Source organism: Carassius auratus, chromosome 43 (genome assembly GCF_003368295.1).
Source record: "Carassius auratus strain Wakin chromosome 43, ASM336829v1, whole genome shotgun sequence".
In the NCBI taxonomy this organism is placed as follows: domain Eukaryota; kingdom Metazoa; phylum Chordata; class Actinopteri; order Cypriniformes; family Cyprinidae; genus Carassius; species Carassius auratus.
The window spans coordinates 5,987,569-6,006,876 of record NC_039285.1 but is presented as its reverse complement, the minus strand read 5'-3'; the positions used below and the strand labels follow the sequence as shown (position 1 = coordinate 6,006,876).

The 19,308-nt window shown below is 37.5% G+C and overlaps 1 protein-coding gene across 3 annotated transcripts in view; it reads left to right on the top strand.

The window, feature by feature from the left end:
- The first annotated feature begins 1,366 nt into the window (after positions 1-1,366).
- Positions 1,367-19,308, top strand: part of LOC113061544 (UPF0606 protein KIAA1549) — a 38,329-nt gene continuing 20,387 nt past the window's right edge. Inside the window, exons 1-3 of one of the 3 annotated variants that reach the window (XM_026230728.1) lie at positions 1,367-1,648; positions 2,786-2,951; positions 17,016-19,133. In XM_026230728.1, the coding sequence (XP_026086513.1) occupies positions 2,858-2,951; positions 17,016-19,133 (2,212 nt within the window). In that variant the 5' untranslated portion in view covers positions 1,367-1,648; positions 2,786-2,857. Of the gene's footprint in view, positions 1,649-2,518; positions 2,952-17,015; positions 19,134-19,308 lie in introns of those variants that run through there. The other 2 variants (XM_026230730.1, XM_026230729.1) reach the window with 2 other exon arrangements.

The following is a 19,308-nucleotide window of genomic DNA, read 5'->3' as shown; positions in this document are numbered from 1 at the left end:
AGTGTGATGTCTCATTATTTCAATCTGTTAACGTAGCATTATATGTACCCTGTACCTTAGGCTAATATTATTAAGTATGCTATGAGAATGGATATTTTGCTGGCTTTATAGAATGTTAAAATGAATATAATAATGACAATAATAAGAATGATTTAACTCTTTAAAAATTGAGTACTTGCTACTAAGCGCTTGTGTTACCATTACAAATGTTGTGTGCTTCTCTTAATAATTTTCGTTGTAGAAAAAAGAAAAAAAAAAAAAACCTGAGTGAATTTTATTAGGCTTCAACAACTAATGATAGCAGTGTAAATTCATGGAGGATTTTTAACAAACCTGGGGGTTTTAGAAGAATATAGTTATTTTAATCGTTCTATTTACTAAATGTAGGGTGTGAAGGGGCTCGCGTCGTGGTGAACTATGTTATAGCTTGTTATTCACTGTTACTTTTGATCATTTTTCGGTCTCCAAGGTGAATCGAGTTATTAAAGGAAATTTGTATGCTCACATATGCATATTGTATATGTGTAGAAATGTAATCACACTTTGTCTTGGATTTACATTAAACTGTTAAGTCACGGTATCAGTCTTGTATTTTTAATGCTGTTATTTTTTTGTACACGGGACAAAATAATAAAAGAATATTAATAAGACTACACATTTGTGCACTCTAATCAGACATTTTAGAAACCACCAAAGACGATTCTGGTGAAACTAAACTCATTTTGAAGATTGGAGCTAGTTGTCACAGTAAAAGACTATATTTAAGTAATTATTAGGTTTCATTCTGTCATTCTGCTTAAGTGATTTCATCGTATTATTGGTATCATTTTCAGGTGATATTCTCTAGAAAAAGTTCTGGGTAATACCTATTCTAATATCTATAGAATAATTAAAAATACAATACAGTTGAAAACTATTTTACATTACATTTTCATTGGCTAAATCTGTTGCATAGGTTTGGAAGTATTTTGATTTGGATTTAATTTTTAGATTCGGATGGATTTATGTTCTTGCTGTTGGTGCACATATTTTTATTAAATTAAAAATATATTAAATTAAAAATATATTAAATGAATAAACAAACAAATGACTGGCAAAACCACAAATGGTTCCAGATTCAGATTGATTCACGTTTTGCAATATTTTTTTCATGAGCATAAAAATTTGCTGTTGCCCTCAATGGCCACTAGAGTGTGCTGTGACATAATCAAACTCTTATAGAGAAGTTTAATAACGATAGGAATTTTACCATACTTTCAAAAAAATTTTTTAAACCTTCTATTAAATGTTTTACCTTGTGTAGGTGAAAATTATGCAGCCAAACAAAAACCGGTAACAAAACGCGTTGCCGTGAAACCACAGACGCCGGTGGAGGTGTCAACCTAACCCGGATTACTGAAGGACGGCGCGGGGAGCCAATGACCGCAGAGCCCATACAAGTGACTCAAAATCCTGCTGTCAAAGGGGAGATTTAGAGTGGTTGTATCTGAGAAAGTGAGTGATGCTCAGACAGGATCCAGACACTGCTTGGGGAAAAAAGCATAATTTGTTGTGTCACGCAATCATGCAAAACAGAAGCTTTAATCCTGATCTAAAACTGGATTTAGACGTTATCGACTTCAGACCGCTGTAACTGTCTGCTCTGAAGGTAAGGAGTTGCTTTTCGAGGCGGTGCATGTGCTAAAAGTCGGTCTTTGCTTTAACATAAACGGAAATAAATCATATTCAGCCGCGAGGTAAAGTAATTAAACGTATATTTTGACATTGCAAGTTAACTCGAGTTAAATTTATCATCTGTCAACCAAGTATATGGTGACTGATTGCAATAATTTCTCTCAAAAAATCAAAACTTGTGTGCCATGTAGCAACACATCTAAAATATAATGTCCTTTTAGTTACAATAGCTAATCAAACTAGGTCTAATAAACGGCGCGAAATCCTAAGATTACAAACTATTTCAATCAGAACCTCGGAGAACAGACTCGGCTTCGTGTATTAGACTGGTATTAACGAACAGTTGAGAAGTCCGAATCGCTCTTGTGAACTGAATCGTCTTAATGAATCTCTTGAAAATGATTCTGAATCGGTCCTGGCGGTTCTCGAGTGTTCCGCTTACTTGACTCACTTGAATAGAGAATCATCTTTTTCGGATATGAATTCACATTTGGAGAGAATTAAGGATTTGATAAATGTGGCGTAAAGTTGCTTCTGTATTCGAATTGCAGAAATGAGGCAAATAAAACGTGCTAGAAATATGTATACCACTTGTATGTGTGATGCAGACACAGACTGAATCCTGTGCAACAGCATTTTTAAATAATAATAAAAAAGTTAGGACTTTTAATTCACACGCTTAATATTAAAATGCATTGGTTAAAATGTCATAAACAGCCAGTAAATACCTACAGTAAATGACTTTACTGGAACATTTGGAGTGGATGTCAGTTGGGACCACGCGATGACGTAATTGCTCCATGACAGGAGTTGGTTCTTTGAAACGAATTGTTCAAATGAACCGATTCGCGCAAATGAGTCGGACAAGTTAAGGAACAAAGGAACCGTAAGGTCCTTGCTCCTCACGACCACTTGTAGTCAGCGCTGGGGAGCATGGTAGTTCGTTTTAGTGGCGATTTAAATTTCTGTTTTTAATGATATGCAAGATGTCATTTGTTCGGTTTATGATTAAATCGTTAGAATTGGTTAAGGGAGTGTTCAAGAAGTCATGCTGAAAATAGGACTGAAAATGTGACCTATATAACGGTGGTATTGTTTTCATCTGCTGCAGTTCACGGCGACTAGTTAAACGCGTGGATTATCTCTCCTCGGATCACCTTGGACGAAACATGAGTTTCTCTAAATGGAGGGTTTGATGATGGAGGGACGTAGTAAGGTCACCGCGTGCGTGCTGCTGACGTTCGTCTCCATGGTGATCGCTGATTCACCTGCTGCAGGTAAGTGATGTCATGGGCTGTTCATTTGGGATGGGGGATCCGTTGGCAACAGGTAACTGGAGGAGTGTATTGGCGAGATGACATAAGATGAGCTAAGACTTACGTGGGTGAGACGGTTAAAATTACTGTAACTAATGCAATACGAAGTTTGGAGGACAATGTGAAAACATTTTGGGGAATTTTAAAACGCAGGTCGGATTCTGTTTTCCAACATGAAGACAAATAATTTTACGAAATGAATGTTTAAAACACTTTGTGGTCTGCACAAATCATAATTATCATTGATTAGATATTGGATGGAAACATGAGACAAAGACACAAGTTTTCTGTCCATTTAAGAAGTTGATTTTATTTATTTGAGAAGTCAATTTTGCTATCATACTCTGCACAGTTATATTGTATAGTTAGTTGTTTTATTAATTGCACATTTAAGGGGTTAGTTCATACATTTTGGTCCTTAAAATAACAAAAACGACGACTTTATTCAGCATTGTCTTCTCTTCCCGGTCTGTTGTGAGCGTGTTCACGACACTGCAGACGTATGACGTGTTGTATCCGTGCTCACAACAGACCCGGAAGAGAAGACCATGCTGAATTGAGTCGCCGTTTTTGTTATTTCTGGACCAAAATGTATTTTTGATGCTTCAAATTATTCTAACTGACCCTCTGATGTCACATGGACTACTTTGAAGAGTCATTAATGACATAATTTTAATATTTGGGTGAACTAACCATTCTTTATCCTCTCATGTCAGTGACTTTACCAGAACAAACCTTACATCAGTTGTTTTGCTAAATAATTTTGTTTCCATCTTTGTTTACAAAATGCAAGCAAATATATTAAGCCTTCAGTTGAATTTTCAACCTAAGGGACTCACATCTTTCAGAATCTAAAGCTCTGAAGGCATCTTTAAGCATTTCTTAGCCTATCTCTTAAAAAGTTTTTGGAAATTATCTTCGAAGTGTCCACTTTAGTTTTAAAAGCCGGTCAGATCTTCTACAGCTTGTCAACATGATGACAAAAGATCTTTAAGGCTACTGTTCTTGCTTGTGTGGAACCTCATCTGCATTGGTTTTAGATTTACCCTGATCCATAACACGGACTCAAGTGTGTTGTTCTGAAACCCAAGCAATTCCTTACTTTACAGACAATTGTACTATATTAGTATCATTTTTAATAACAGTAACAATTTACATGTAGGTAGATGACTAATTGAGCACATTTAGTCTTGTATGCGGAGTATTATGAATCAGAACACTGTGAAGACAAAATATGAATTAAAATTTGGCTACAGAAAAAAATAATGCTGCTAGATGCTTTTTGTTGGAACAAAGAAATATTAAGATGAAATTAGATTCATTTGCGCATTGTAGTGCTGTCCCAAGTGCAAACTCAAGACTGGTGATCATTGCTTTAAGCAGATTCTCATAGATCAGCTGTCAGAGTAAACTTGACTGCATTGTGTTTCGTCCTATTACACTTCTGTCCATGCTGAAAATCAAGACATTAGGATAGGGTCTTATAATTAAATGAAGTTTGCTGTGTTGACAGTTGATTTATATATTCATTTCAGCATATCTCAAGCTGTATAAAAGATTGTATATCATTTTCGGTGATACGCTGATGATTCTTAAAGGGATAGTTCACTCTAAAATGAAAGTTCACAATTGTTTTTTTGTTTTTTTTTTTCGTTTTTTGAGGAGCAGAAAGAAGAACTTTTGTCTTTACACTCAATCCATCAAAAGCTGTTATAAAAACCAACTGGGTCAATCTGTTGTGACAATTTATTCAGTCTTGATCTGTCACATTCAGAACCTGAAAGGATCTTGTCAGTTCTGTGGCTTCTCTGAAACTGACACCGAATGCTTCTTCTTGTGATTTGTGAAAACCTGACGTAAGAAACCCTTGAAGGCTGGAGAACGATAGAGAACATGAGAATGGGTTAAGTTGGGCTGGCGCCTTCATTTAACCCCTGAATAAAAAATATGTAGGTAGAAATTTGCATTTGTGTCCGGAAAATCAGTTTGTTCTGTAGATTTCTAATGGGAGTCCATTCTATTTTATTGGATTATCTAGGTTCAACGAGTCATTGCAAAGGTAATAATTATGAATAATGATCAATTATACTAGTCAGTTTTAAGTCAATGGTGTCATATATCAAGCCTATTTTTATGACGCAATATAACTACTTAAGCTTAGCACCTCAAATGCTTCCATCATCTGCTAGCTCACAGCTGTTTTAGTCTAACTCTATATGCATTTTGAAATTGCTCTGCAATTTTATACCTCATCTTGGCACTGTGATGTAGGTCAGACAGATTTTTTCCTACTACATAATGATGGGAGAAGCTAGAGCCCACTATCAAATACTCAGTCAGCATCCTATATGGCTGATGGGCCTTCAAAGTAAATCTAGGGGATATTTTTTCACCTGTTTTGTTGTCTGCCAGGCAAAACATGCTGTATTAATTTTAGGTATTATTCATGTCCATTTAACAAAAAGATATGTAATGCGAGTGTCGTATAAAGTAAATTTTACTTACTAGCTAAGTAAATAATTTTTACTGAAAAAATTCCAACGACGCTGGGGGTTGATGCCGCAGTGGGCAAGTAACGTAACTGGTGTTGCGCTTAACAACGCTACCACCTTCAGCACCATCTATTGCGGCAAGTCTACTCTATAGGGCAGTCTACTATAAATATGAACTTTTTGCATATGGTTTTGAAATAATCTTTTTGTTTACTTGTCACCAGTGCCAACCAGTGTATTTAAAGATGTTCTGTAGGCAGAGATGAAAGCACTCATGGACTCACAATCACACAGGTGTAGCCCTACTTACAACTCTTGTTAATGAAAAGCTCTCTCACAGAATTCACACCAGGTGTCAGAGCCTCCCGAAAAACATTGTTGAGTTTTTGGGTTTGCCTGGAACTCATTCAAATCTCCTAGCTAATTGCAAGTGTTGACTCTTTTACCAGTAAAACCTGATCTGTGATGGATGACAATGAGTTCATTCATTATTCATCGCCTCTGGGACTGGGAACAGATAAATACACTAGCCCATCAAAAGCCACAGGAGCTGGATGTTGAGGCCACTGGCTGCTGGGCAAGCGAACAAAGTCCCATTGAGAAACAGGGACGGTTGGATAGCAGCTTTTTTGATGGTGAACCCATGCATTGCAGAGGAGGAGTTTTTGTGTGTTTAAAGGATACTAGATTGGATATCGTCACAGGGAATGCTTGTAGTTAAGGTCATATCCATTGAAAGGTAGTGTGCATGTAAAGTTAATCCAGAGAGTCAAAATCAAAGCCATTTAAAGATCGTTAACGTGCAATATAAACTAATATGGAGTGGGATTTTGGTCCAGTGAAATTTAAGATTAGGCAACCAACGTAATATCTTGTTGGGCATCTCCTATTATGTTTCTTTCCTGGTTAAGTCAAAAACTCTCATAAACAGAAGATATCTTTTTCACTTTATGGTTTCGTGCTTAGTTAGCATGCCTGTAAATCAGATTTTTGTGACTTTTACTGTCATAGCCTAGTGGTTAGAGAATTTGACTCCTAAGTGTAGAGCTTAGATCGGGCCCAAAAAATCAAGCCCGACCCTACCCGAGCCCGGGCACGTTGTGTCCTAACCCGGCCCGGCCCGACACGTTCACTGTAATTATGAGCCCGAGCCCGATTTAAACGTGGGCCGTTATAACCAGGGGCGGCGTTTTTACCATGCTGCATGTTGCACTTAATCTACTGAAAAGTACAGCACGTACAGCAGGTGTGATGCATCACGCATGCGAGACTGCGAGTGGACGAGACGCTGCGCATGACACATGACATGACCTGGCCCAAGGACGGTGGCGGGAAATATCGGCCCGAGCTCGGGCTCTGGCAGAGAATCTAAGCTCTACCCTAGGGTTGTGGGATCTAGTCTCGGGCCAACAATACCACTACTGAGGTGCCCTTGAGCAAGGCACCGAACCCCCAACTGCTTCCCGGGCGCCGCAGGATAAATGGTTGCCCACTGCTCCGGGTGTGTGTTCACAGTGTGTGTGTTCACTGCTGTGTGTGTGTGTGCACTTTGGATGGGTTAATTGCAGAGCACGAATTCTGAGTATGGGTCACCATACATGGCTGTATGTAAGTCACTCTTTTAACATTCAAAATAAGTCCTTAATAAACTCCATCCCCTGTGTGTGTGTGTGAGTGTGTATATATATATATATATATATATATATATATATATATATATATATATATATATATATATATATATATATATATATAATTTTAATTTTTTTGCTCAGTTTTATTTAAGCATTTTATATAAAAACTAAAGAAATTAAAATGTGAGTTACCGCTTGTCCTCTTTAGGGTTTATATATGTATATAATCACATTTTGTTGCTTTGTAGCCTGAAATGAAGATGGATGGGCACAGTTTTTGTTTTATCCAGCTGTATTTACTCAGTGAAACTTATAACTTATAACAAACTTGAGTATTTCTGCAAAAATGAGCTGGCAAATATTGCAAAGTCTAGATGCCAACAGACTAAAAGCTGTAATTAATGCAAAAGGTGGTTCAACTAAAAACTGACAGAAGTGTGTGATCCTTTTTCCAAATCAGTAGTTCTTGTTTTATTTTATTTTATTTTATTTTTTTCTGACATATAACATCTTGCTGTTATACCTTTCACTTGGATGTTATAAGTTGTACTTATAAAATACTGTGTCCGTCTTCATTTCTTGCTGTAAAGCAACAAAATTTGATTATTTTAAATGGGGGTGATTCTTTTCAAATACACACTGTCTGTTTATATACAGACAGTTAGCACTGGGCTTGTGTCAGCAATGTCAAAATTCAGTCGGCTATTTTAGACCACCAATTCAACTGTGTCCACTACAGACCTATATACTGATATTTCATTCATATCCTTTCATTGTCTTTTTTTAAAACGCAGCCTTTTCTTATTTACACTTTACTTTAGTTTGATTAGTACAATTTCTGGTTTTTATTAATCAATAAAATTGGCCACATTAAATGTAGTCCATTAAAGATCTATGTGATAAATTCACCCATATGGCCATATGTGGTCTAACTAGTACATCCCAGTGTTGTGACCTGCAGTTTAGGTAACCTTGACGGCCTGGCAGAAGGCTAACATGGATGCCCCTATTACATTGGGCTCACATATCTGTACGGTTCAGTACACGTCTGGACCATCGCACTATGAACAGATGGTTACATCATAGCGGGCTTTATGGGGAATTAATGAATCAATGTAAAATTTAATAAAATAGATTAAATAATTAATAATAAAAAAAAGGTATTTATAGTAAACCTCCTGCACTCCAAAAAGTTTGGAATACCGTAATTCCTCAAATAAAAGCCGGAGCCTTTATTTACCTGAACTGCAGAAGGTAACAAGCTTTTATTTGATGCAGCCTTTTATTAGAGGCAGGCCTTTATTTCTAATTCCATCTGTTTGATAAGTAATTGTTTTAAATGACCCGTTTTAAATTAAAAGCGATAGCCAATCACCAATAGAATCAGTTCGGTTCAGACGCGCTCTGTGTCAGTCTGCTTCACTCTGAATCACGCATGCGCAGTATCATCAGCTCCTCAGTTCTCGGATCGGACGGGTCCGACAGAAACGGTTCTCGGTACAGTGTACTGGTGATCTGAAAACCGATGCAACCAGTTCTTGACTCTAGAACGAGAAACGCTCCGGCAGTAGGCGTGTACGTTCGTTATCTGGCTGCACAAATTTCTCCCCGGCCTTTAAGACCGGCCTTTATTTGTCCGTGTTGACCATGTCCCCGGCCACTATAAGAGGCCCGGCGTTTATTTGACTACCGGTTTTTATTTGAGGAATTACAGTAATTAGCCTAAGTTCTTTTTAATGTTTTTGAAAGAAGTCTCCTATGTTCACCAAGACTGCATTAATTTGATACATACATACAGTAAATTACATTTAAAACAGTCATTTTAAATTGTAATATTTCAGAGTAGACATGTTTTTACTGGTTTTTGTCTGGTAGGTCACGGACACACTCATTTTGCTATTTTGCTGTTGAAGAAACATGAATAGTGAAACCATAAAAGCATCATCCTCATCCTTTCATAATCATCAGATTCTGCACCATGTTTTACAGAGTTGTCAGAAGATCTTGCCTGATGGAGTTTGAGTGTGAGAGGTGCATCTCTTTCTCCTCTCTAAAGGAGTCTTGCTGCTTTGTAGTCAAAGGGGCCAGAAGTTTACGCAGTGAGATCAGTCCAGTCCTGAGCACAAAATCCTCACAGTGACACAGTCTTCAGGGCTTCTCCAGTTACAGGCCTGGCCTTCCTGTCTTCCGAAGAAGACTGAGGGAATGTGTGCAGGGAAATTGAGCATCCTCCAGTGTGTTACACTATACACCAGCCATGCTTCTCTGGAGACCATCCCAATGTTAGGAGTTAAAGTGTATCCCCACCTTCCTCATTACATCCCCTCCCCGTCTCAGTCTCTCTGAGGTTCTTTAATTTTTCTTGTTCTCATTTTTCTCGTCTGAGTCTTTCTGTACCCAGTTTGCACTCAAGTTCGGTTCTTTTCTCGAGTGTATTAGCACACAGGAACAAGGTTGTGTGCCATTCAGAATTGATTTGACAATGCCTTAAATTAAATTAATTAATTTAACGGGTGGTTCCCACAGTCCTTGAAATCCTTGAAAGGTCATGGAAATTTATTTAGTATGAAATGTAAAATTGTGTACTTATGCTATAAAAAAAAAAAAAACATGTGAGTGTAGTCTCTATTTTGTGTGTGTGTGTGTTGTATGAATTATATGACAAACTAATATAGATTTTTTATTATTTTGGATGATATATCATCTATTTAATGGTCAACTTTTAAGTAGCCAAATCTTTTAAAATACTAATAATTAAATTACACAATTAAATTAGGGGTGTGTGATTTCAGGATTTTTGATCGACATGTCTCCACTATCTGTTGTAGTAGAAATATCATAATGTGCTACAATGCACATTCTATCAGTTGCAGTTCTGGAGCCTCTGCCTCAGTATACAACGCGTCATACTTTCACATCAAATGTTAACTCAATGGTAGAATTACAATCACAGGACACTGCACTTATTTGCAATCACAAAAGTACATTATTTGCATGTGCTTTAAAGCCTTGCGGTTAAACATGTAATTTGTGTGTTGTTCGCTTTTCATGAGCACGTACACCTGAAATGCTCGTGTGATTTTCCTGATAAAATAGTGTAATATGATATTTTTGCCATATCGCCCACCACTAAGTTAAATGTAATCTTGTCTCAAAATAAAGGTCCCATTTTTCATACTGTACATTATGATGATGTGATGCCTGAATTCTCTTGCAGCATTTAAAACAATACCATTTTAGTTTACACTGGTTTATTTTTATATGTAATAAATTAAAAAATAAACCAAATTCATTTTTTATTGGACAGTATCTGCTGCTTTCTGTCAACTAGAATTTAACATTGGTACATTTTCATCTCGAATGACTGGAAGAATCATGGAAAAATTATTTAAGGTAAAAGAATTTAAGCAAGAAGAATTTGTAGCTAAGTTCATATTCAGTAAATTCCTTTTCAACATTAAATCATCCTGTGTGGCCAATTTGATTTTAATGTAATCATGGATTGAAAGCGAGCCATTCCTTAAATTCTCAGTTTTGCCTAATGTTGTAGAGTAGTGATGGACTCCAACATATATGGTGTCCATCAGCAGACATGATCTCAGTCTGATCAACAGAAACAGTGTTTCGCCTGACATGACTCTGCTCTGCCTCTGCCATGTTAGGTAACACGTTCCAGCCTGATTTTACTCAAAACACAGCCAGACTCTCAACCAGATGTCAGGCTGTAAAATTCAGGTGAATTTGACTATTAGTACTTTTTCACTTTGGAAAATTGTCTCGGGCATATGCTTACAATAACAAGACTGTTCGTGACATGAGAGAAGCCACTGGTATGCGGTGTTATTTTTCGTTTGTAATTCATAGTAGTCCAGTCTATGTCTCTACATGGGAAATTTCACTCGTCTTGAGCACTTAGCCTCTGGTAAGACAAACAACAGAGCTCTGCTCAGTGTCAGAGGGGCCGATTCCATCCCTTATGTCGCTCTAATATTGCTCTTTTTATTTAAATAATTTTTGGGGGAGAAAGACATCACTTATTTTATTTAGCGAGGTTGTATTAAACTGATCAAAAGTGAAAGTAAAGACATGTATAATGTTATAAAACAGATAAAATGAACACCAGCGCAGACTCTGACTTGATTGTTCGATTAGGCGGCGTTCAGGGAGTCTGTGCCAGTGTTAGGCAGAGGCAGTCACGCAATGGGATCAGCTTAAAACAGAAACATGTGTGGGCAAAGGGGGTTGAATTAATACCAAAGACATTTCCTTTACTTTTTTTTTCTTCTCCTGATTTACCCCTTTTCTTTGGAATAGCAACAGCCAGAAGTGACATCATTGGGGAGTTGTAACTGATGTCTCAGTGTTTTCAGCAGTATAGGTCTTGGTTATAGTCTTAGTTGTTGTATGTTTCACAGCTGCTCTCTTTAAATTAGACTGTGTTAGACTAAAAGTTGCAGTTACCTCGCATAAATTGCTCACTTAACAAACACTGACCTCAAACTGTTGAATGGTAGGCTATATAGGCATTATATTGCAAATTATGTGCCAAAATAGCATGGTATTTTAATGTGATGCCACCACTGTACCAAGGTTCTGTTTGGGATGGGTTTATTGGGTTATTTCTCCCACTTACCACTGGACATGAATTTAGGGAGGAGCAAATTACATTTGAGTGTGCTAAACTGAATCATTAATGTGGCATTGATCTCATTTTCAGCCTCCTTGTGGTTTCAGCCTATAAGACGTCATCCTTTTCAAAAAGACAGAGAGAAATAGACGGAAAGACATATTGATATCGACCATAATGCTGTTTCTGAGACAGTTTCATTTAATTTGAGATCCCTTTGTGTTTTATTTTGAAAGCATTATGCAACACACTTCATCCGTTGTTCATAATGGAGGACATCTTCAAAGAAGTCCATGTGACATCAGAGGGTCAGTTAGAATTTTTTGAAGCATCAAAAATTCATTTTGGTCCAAAAATAGCAAAAACTATGACTTTATTCAGCATTGTCTTCTCTTCCGGGTCTGTTGTGAGCACGTTCAATGGAGTGTACTGATATCCGATTCGCGAACGAATCACTCGATGTAACCAGATCTTCTTGAACCAGTTCACCAAATCGAACTGAATCGTTTGAAACGGTTTGCATCTCCAATAAGCATTAATCCACAAATGACTTAAGCTGTTAACCCGGAGATATCCCGGAGTAATTTATTTACTCAAACAGTACACTGACTGAACTGATGTGAAGAGAGAACTGAAGATGAACACCGAGCCAGATAACAAACGAAAGATTGAGTCGTTCTCTATGATCTAAGCATTATGCATGAATGTTTATATTATGCTGTTAATGACCACTGGTTTAAATTAAACTGGTAATTTTATGAATCACTTTTAAATACTGCAAGTCCTTTTTGTCACTGTGCATCATCTCATTGACATTTACATTTGCATCTGACACGTATCTCTTGGGTAGATCTCGCTGTCAGTGAAAGCAATAGCTCTAACAATTGCCAGACTGCTCATGCATTACACAATTGCATTTCTGTACCAGGTGGCAAAGGGAGTCATTGCCGCACTGTTGTGTGGAGTCGAGGTATTCCCCCTGCTGCCCGTCTGTCGGGCGAGAGGCTGCCTGCCATTACTCACGATAAACACTGCTCATTAATGCTGAAGGTGACCCTCTTACAATTAATTATTGAACTTGTCCATCAATTGGGATTATTAAGTCACCCCATCATTAATTACTTTATTGTCTTTGCTTTTAATGATTTTAGGGTTTCTGTTGGTGCCATTTTACATCATTTGGCTTGGTCCGGCTCACCCACAAAACTGTGCAACAAGAGTACTGGTTGCAGTTATTATACTGAAAGAAACATAAGTGGACTTCATCAGACGACATATTAGAATATAATAGTCATATTTTTCATTTTTCATTTCATCATTTCATTTTCGAACTATATTCTGTATAACTCTATAATAACAATATTACCCAAACAGCTATTGTTTATCAAGTAGATTTAAGAAAATACAGTTAAAAAAGCCAGGCATGTTTTTCACTCTTGAGGCATTATAGTATTTTTTATTTATATGCACCAATATAACCCAATAATGAACATCAATATTTAATAGATATAACTGAAACATTTACTATTTAATTTTACTAGAATATCATAATATATATAAAATGGCTTCTGAGGGAATAGGGATCTGAGAAAAGAAATCTAAATGTCCGCGCACTCATCTGATGAGGTCAGAGGTCAGGCAGTAATCTGTGCCTCTTCTGTCCGGTTTGTTAGCTTAAGCTTGCTCAGTGACCTGAGAAATGGTGGATCAACAATTGATGCTTGGTAAAGATAGTTGAACACATTAGTATTCAGCCGTGTGCCACAGTAAGACTACTTAATGACTCTCACCTTCCCTCTGAAAGAGACTCGTACATCAAACTGTGGATATTTATGATTCCTGTGAGTTTCATTAAATGGTTAGTTCACCAAAATATTAAAATGATGTCATTAATGACTCACCCTCATGTCGTTCCAAACCCGTGAGACCTCCGTTCATCTTCATCATTGATTGCATTGTCCTCTCTTCCGGGTCTGTTGTGAGCGCGTTCACAACACTGTAGTGACGCTGCTGACGTACGACGCTGCTGACGTAAGACGCTGCAGACGTGTTTTCTTTGTTATTTGGCGCACCAGAAAAAACATTAGCAGCATCATACGTCAACTGTCACAGCAGTCGCACTCACAACAGACCCGGAAGAGAAGACAATGCTGAATAAAGTTGTAGTTTTTGTTATTTTTGAACCAAAATGTATTTTCGATGCTTCAACAAATTCTAACTGACCCTCTGATGTCACATGGACTACTTTGAAGATGTTTTTCTTATCTTTCTGGACATGGACAGTATACCGTACACACAGCTTCAATGGAGGGACTGAGAGCTCTCGGACTGAGAGCTCTCGGCTATAAAAGGAATTTATAGCTACTTAATCTAGCTATTATGCAAACATTTGCATGCAGTTTGAGATTAAAATCAGAAAATTCAAGGTAAAAATCACTTGTGAACAGATTATTTATTGTATCAAGGTATTCTATTGTATTCCATTCAAGGTGTAGTCTTGTCATATTAATGCAAAAAATGATCTGTTACAAATCTGTTATTTAGTTGTGTTTTTTGGATACATGAAATGGGAGATATGTAATTGCCCAAAGCATGACTAACTTAAAATGCCATTACAGACACTGAATGATATTAAACAGAGTAATACGTCTTGAATCTAAAAACAGTGATGCTTGTTGCCCCCTTGAATTGGTTTGAGGGATCGAATTAAAATCCTTCTTGAAAGCGTTTCAGAGGGCATTCATACCTGGTCTTTTCAGTGTCCAGGTGTATTCAGAACCTTAATCGTAAGCTTGGTGAGCAGTTTTGGAGAATTTAATGTTCCCCATTCAAAGAGATAGGAGCTTTTCTTGCATAACTGAAATTGCTGAAATTGCTGAAATATCATGCTTTTAGCTGTACTTTTCAGTCATGCAAGTACAGCTCTTTGAAAATAAAAGCTAATTGAAAATATTAATAATTTAGAATTTAGAATTAGATTTAAACATTTCTGTTTAGATTTAATTTATTTTTTATATTATTTTTAGTTCAGTTTTTGTAATTTTAGTTTTTTTATTTTAGCCAAGGCAGCATTATTAAGTTTTTCATCTGATTTATATTTTATTTTATTTTATTTTATTGCAATGAAAAACTTTTTTAATAGTTTAAGTTTAGTTAACGATAACAATATTGAGTGTTAGTGTTCAAGGTGCTTTACCTAAGACTTTTTCCTCCTTGTTAAAGTCTAACAACAGTTTCTCTTTCTTCTGTTTCTCTGTTTAGTTGAGGATCTGTTTTACAAAGCCGCCTGCTTTATAGGGGCTTCAAACACTTGGCCCTGAGCGTTGCAGTGAGTAATGCAGCCCCATAGACTATCAAAGAAGTATGAAGAAGCCCAAACACAGAGCATATTGACCTGATTAATGTAGCTTAAGATGTTGTTCTTTGGTGCATTGTTGTTGTGTTTTATGTTTGATAAAGTCAGTCACATAAAATAATGCCAAAAAGCAGTTTCTTATTTGCTACCTCACTGTTGTCACAGATTTTCTTCTATTTTTTTTGCTGCTGCTTTTCATCATCTTTAAAGTGGTCAGTGGACAAGGCTGACGCTATGGAACTTTCTCTAATGCTGTTTCTTTTGATGACAGAGTTTTATATTAAGTCATGTTCTCCCTTACATCCATGTCTTATTTTCCATTTTTGGGGGGATCAGAAGTCTAAATATTGAATTGTGGGTTAACAAGAAGTCTGTATGAAGTCCATGTGTCGGGGTAGATTCTTCAGAAGGCTGAGTGATGTTAGTTATTGCGGATTCACAAATCTGGCTCATGCTTTGAATCTGAGACATTGTTGAAATAGTATGTTTCTACGAATAATGTTTTGTTAAAAGTTATGAGTGTATTATTATGTCTACATGTGCAATCTCTTTTTATCCTTGAGCTGCATTGAATGTTATTTGTTGCAGATGACTGGCTGTTTTTATATTAGCATTTGAAAATTTAATTCAGTTTTGTCTTTTATTTTAATGGCAATTTTAAGAAATAACAAGGTAAATAAAAGCATATGCATTGACTTAGTTTCTCATTCATCTTTGCCACCTTGCAAATCCTCCTAATATGATATTATATTGATATCTTGGTCATTATATGTTATATTATTTGGTTTGTGAGGGAATAGGGCATCTTTGTTCTGGTGTGTTTATCATAGCACTAAAACCCACAACTGTTGTGGTGTGTATTGATTGTAATGCCACACTACATGTGAAAAAATGCAGCTCAAAATATTATTGTTTTTGGCATGACATTTGCGATCATGTATTGGATTATTTACCTTACAATAATGTGAAAGAATAATTAGGTCTAAATCCATAAAGTGCACCAGTTTGCACAATGACCAATTTGGTTGTAGTTACACAAAATAAATGAGGAGGAATAATTTACCTAACCTCCTCAGGGAAAACTAATTTTATCCAAATAGTGCATGAGACTATTTTTCTTACTTAAGCTTCATTAAGAAGCTTCTCATCTTTGCCTTCCATCCTTCATCTCTGAATGGGTCATTCCATTACTGTGCAGCTGCTTCTGAATGCCAAGACAAACACTGCCAGCTTTTATGGCCAACCTCCGTACCCACCATAAAAAGCAATGCAAATGGAAAGTTTACAATACGTTTGGTGGAATATAAAGCAGACAGGCTGATACTGCTTTCTGGAATCCTTCTTAAAAGTAGCATGCTTAATTATTTCAATAATCTCCTGTTTCGTGGCCTTGGCAAATTCCAAACCTCCTTCACATGTGAGATTGTGACTTGGGTAATCATGACAGTTCAACTTACGCAAGAGAAAAAGCCTTGAAGCATCTGTTTGCAATGGCATGATGAAAGTCCTCAGAACTCAAACTGTTTGCTGTAACTGTGTGAAATCACGTCCAGTGATCTTACACTGCATCTGTGTTTTACTCTGCTATTTACTGGTGTGGATTCATTGACTTAGTTATTGACATTAATCAGTCAAAATCAGTATTTCTCCCAATTACTTAAACTTATTGGTTCAAAGGGTGAATAGAGAAGTGTGTAAGGCTTGCACAAAGAGTTTGTGGTAGTTTGTTACAGCAGGTGTTTTACAAATATAAACATTTCATATTTCTAATTACAAATATTAAATCACAATGATTAGGTAGATATGTGCATTGCTTTGTGCTTTTTGTTGTTTTCCACATAGTTTCATTGCTATTTTTTTCAGTTTGCATTAAATAATTTCATTTATTTGGTTTTGCTGTGTTTGTGTCTCCCTTAGTCCGGCCTTTGGAGGCTCCAAATATGCCAAATGAGTTTTCAGTGGAAGTGCTACGTAATGCATCCTCCGCCTTGTCTGGATTTTCTCTTTCACCTAGTTTGGATCCATCCAAAGCCACAGAGGGTAACAATCACAATGTTAACACTGGATCAGTATTCCCTTACTCCCTGAACTCTGTCACAAGGCCAGAGCCTCTTGCCACACCTCCTTTAAAAGTCCTAAAGTCTGGAGAGGGAGTTGGATCTACCCGCAGAGGTTCCTCCAGACAGCCTCGACAACTAAATTCTCCAGTGCCTACCTCCCATAATGTGCCCTTATCTTGGTCTGCTATCAGCACAGCTCCCCAAATATCACAGGCTACAGGTTCATCTGTGCCATCTAGCTTGCCTTCAGTTGGACAAGATTCTCTTTACGAGCCTCCCGTTCTTTCCCCTCAAACGCAGTATGAGACAGTGGGAGTCAGTGACTCTGGGGTTCCTTTTAGAGACCGATTGGAATCATCCAGTAGAATCCAAGACTTCCAGTTACAACCCAGCCATGACCTAAACACCCAGATAGGCTATCAGCCTATGGAACCAAGTAATGTTGTACACCATCTAATGACTTCAGTGTCTGTCGAGCCAACTATGGGCTCACCCGAAGACTTTTTCCCAACCAACACCATGGATGTGGACTATGGTTCTGGAGATTACCCAGAAACAGTGTCCTTCATGGGATCTGAAGGCAATGACTATTCACTGGTTACCAATCTACCCTCTGATATGTATGACTCTGAGGACTCAAATTCCGAGACCTATGACACCACATTCACCACAAGAATGGTGATGTCATTTTCCAGCAAACATTTGTATCCTTCATCTATCAGTGTTACTAGTTCTTTCCCCAGCAAACTTGTTGAAAGTTCCAGTTTTAATAGCTATTCAACCTTGAATGGAGCCACCACTGAATTAACCAAACACGCAACAACCTTTCAGAACTTTACAACTGTTGTGCCCCTTACAATGTCAAGAACTCCAGTTTTCTCCAGTATTTTGACATCAGACCTTGGCCACACCCTTTCTCCATCTCTTTTAACCATCCATCCAACCAGAATCCATTCTTTACCCATTCTCCCAACAACTTCAGATGTCTTAAACCAGAACCAGTCGGTCAACGAGAGCTCAGATTTTGCATCTGACTGGGCAGGCACTGTTACAGTCCATCCCACGGATGTTCTTTTACCAGATATGAACAGCTTAGAGTATTACACTATCCAGTTGACCAAGGACAATGGTAGCTTGCCAGAGCCCACTGCCAATCAGATGGCATCTAGTGTTTCCTCTTTCGTTCCGGTTGGCACTACACATATTGTGAGCACCAGAACCTACAACATTGACCCAAGTTACATGCTAACAACATTGTTTGATGAAGATCTACAGCCTACAGGTAACAGTTTCTGGACTGAAGAATCCTCAACGGATATCTCTGGATATGAGCCTTTTAACACCACTATCTTGGATCCCTCTGAAGTAAGACCATATTTAGAACCGTCAATTAAGCCGACACACTCAAGAAACCCTTTAACTTCAATGGGAAATATAAATTCAACTACTGATTGGGCTACCACACCTTTTACAGCATACAACACTTCATTACTGGTGACTACCCCACCTCCAGTGACTAAGGAATCAGATGGCATGTCTTCTGTTGATGACAGACAATGGATTATCACCTCACTATCAAAAGAGAACCCTTTTCCTAGTAGTGTACTTCCCACTGTTTTAATAACCACCTCTATCAGTGTTTCTGAATACCCAACTGACTCAACCTTCACCATCCCCTCCACCCCTCCTGCAACAGAGATGGCTGATGAAGGATTTGTGTCTGGAACAACATCTGGCACCATGGTTACTGATAACGATAACGCCACACCGGTCAGTAGCCCAACAACCACGTCCTCGCCAGAATTACATAATGACACCACTGTCACGCCTTTCACTATCATAAGCTCCAACAACACATCAGTAACTTCCGTGAACAATACATCAGTTACAACCCTATCCACAACCCCTCCAAAAACCACTGTCCGGAAGTATCTCTGCAACATCAATAAACCTGACACCTACTTGATCAGAGTTGGTAAGATATAACAAAAATACATTTGCTGAACATTTTTAGACCAGAAAGGTGTTCATGTCCATTTTTTAGGGTCAGCGTGCAACTCAATTAATAAAGCACTGATGCACCTTAAGCAATAGTTAGATTAGCAAGCATGATTTTATAGTAATGTATTTTAATATTTATGGCTCTAAGA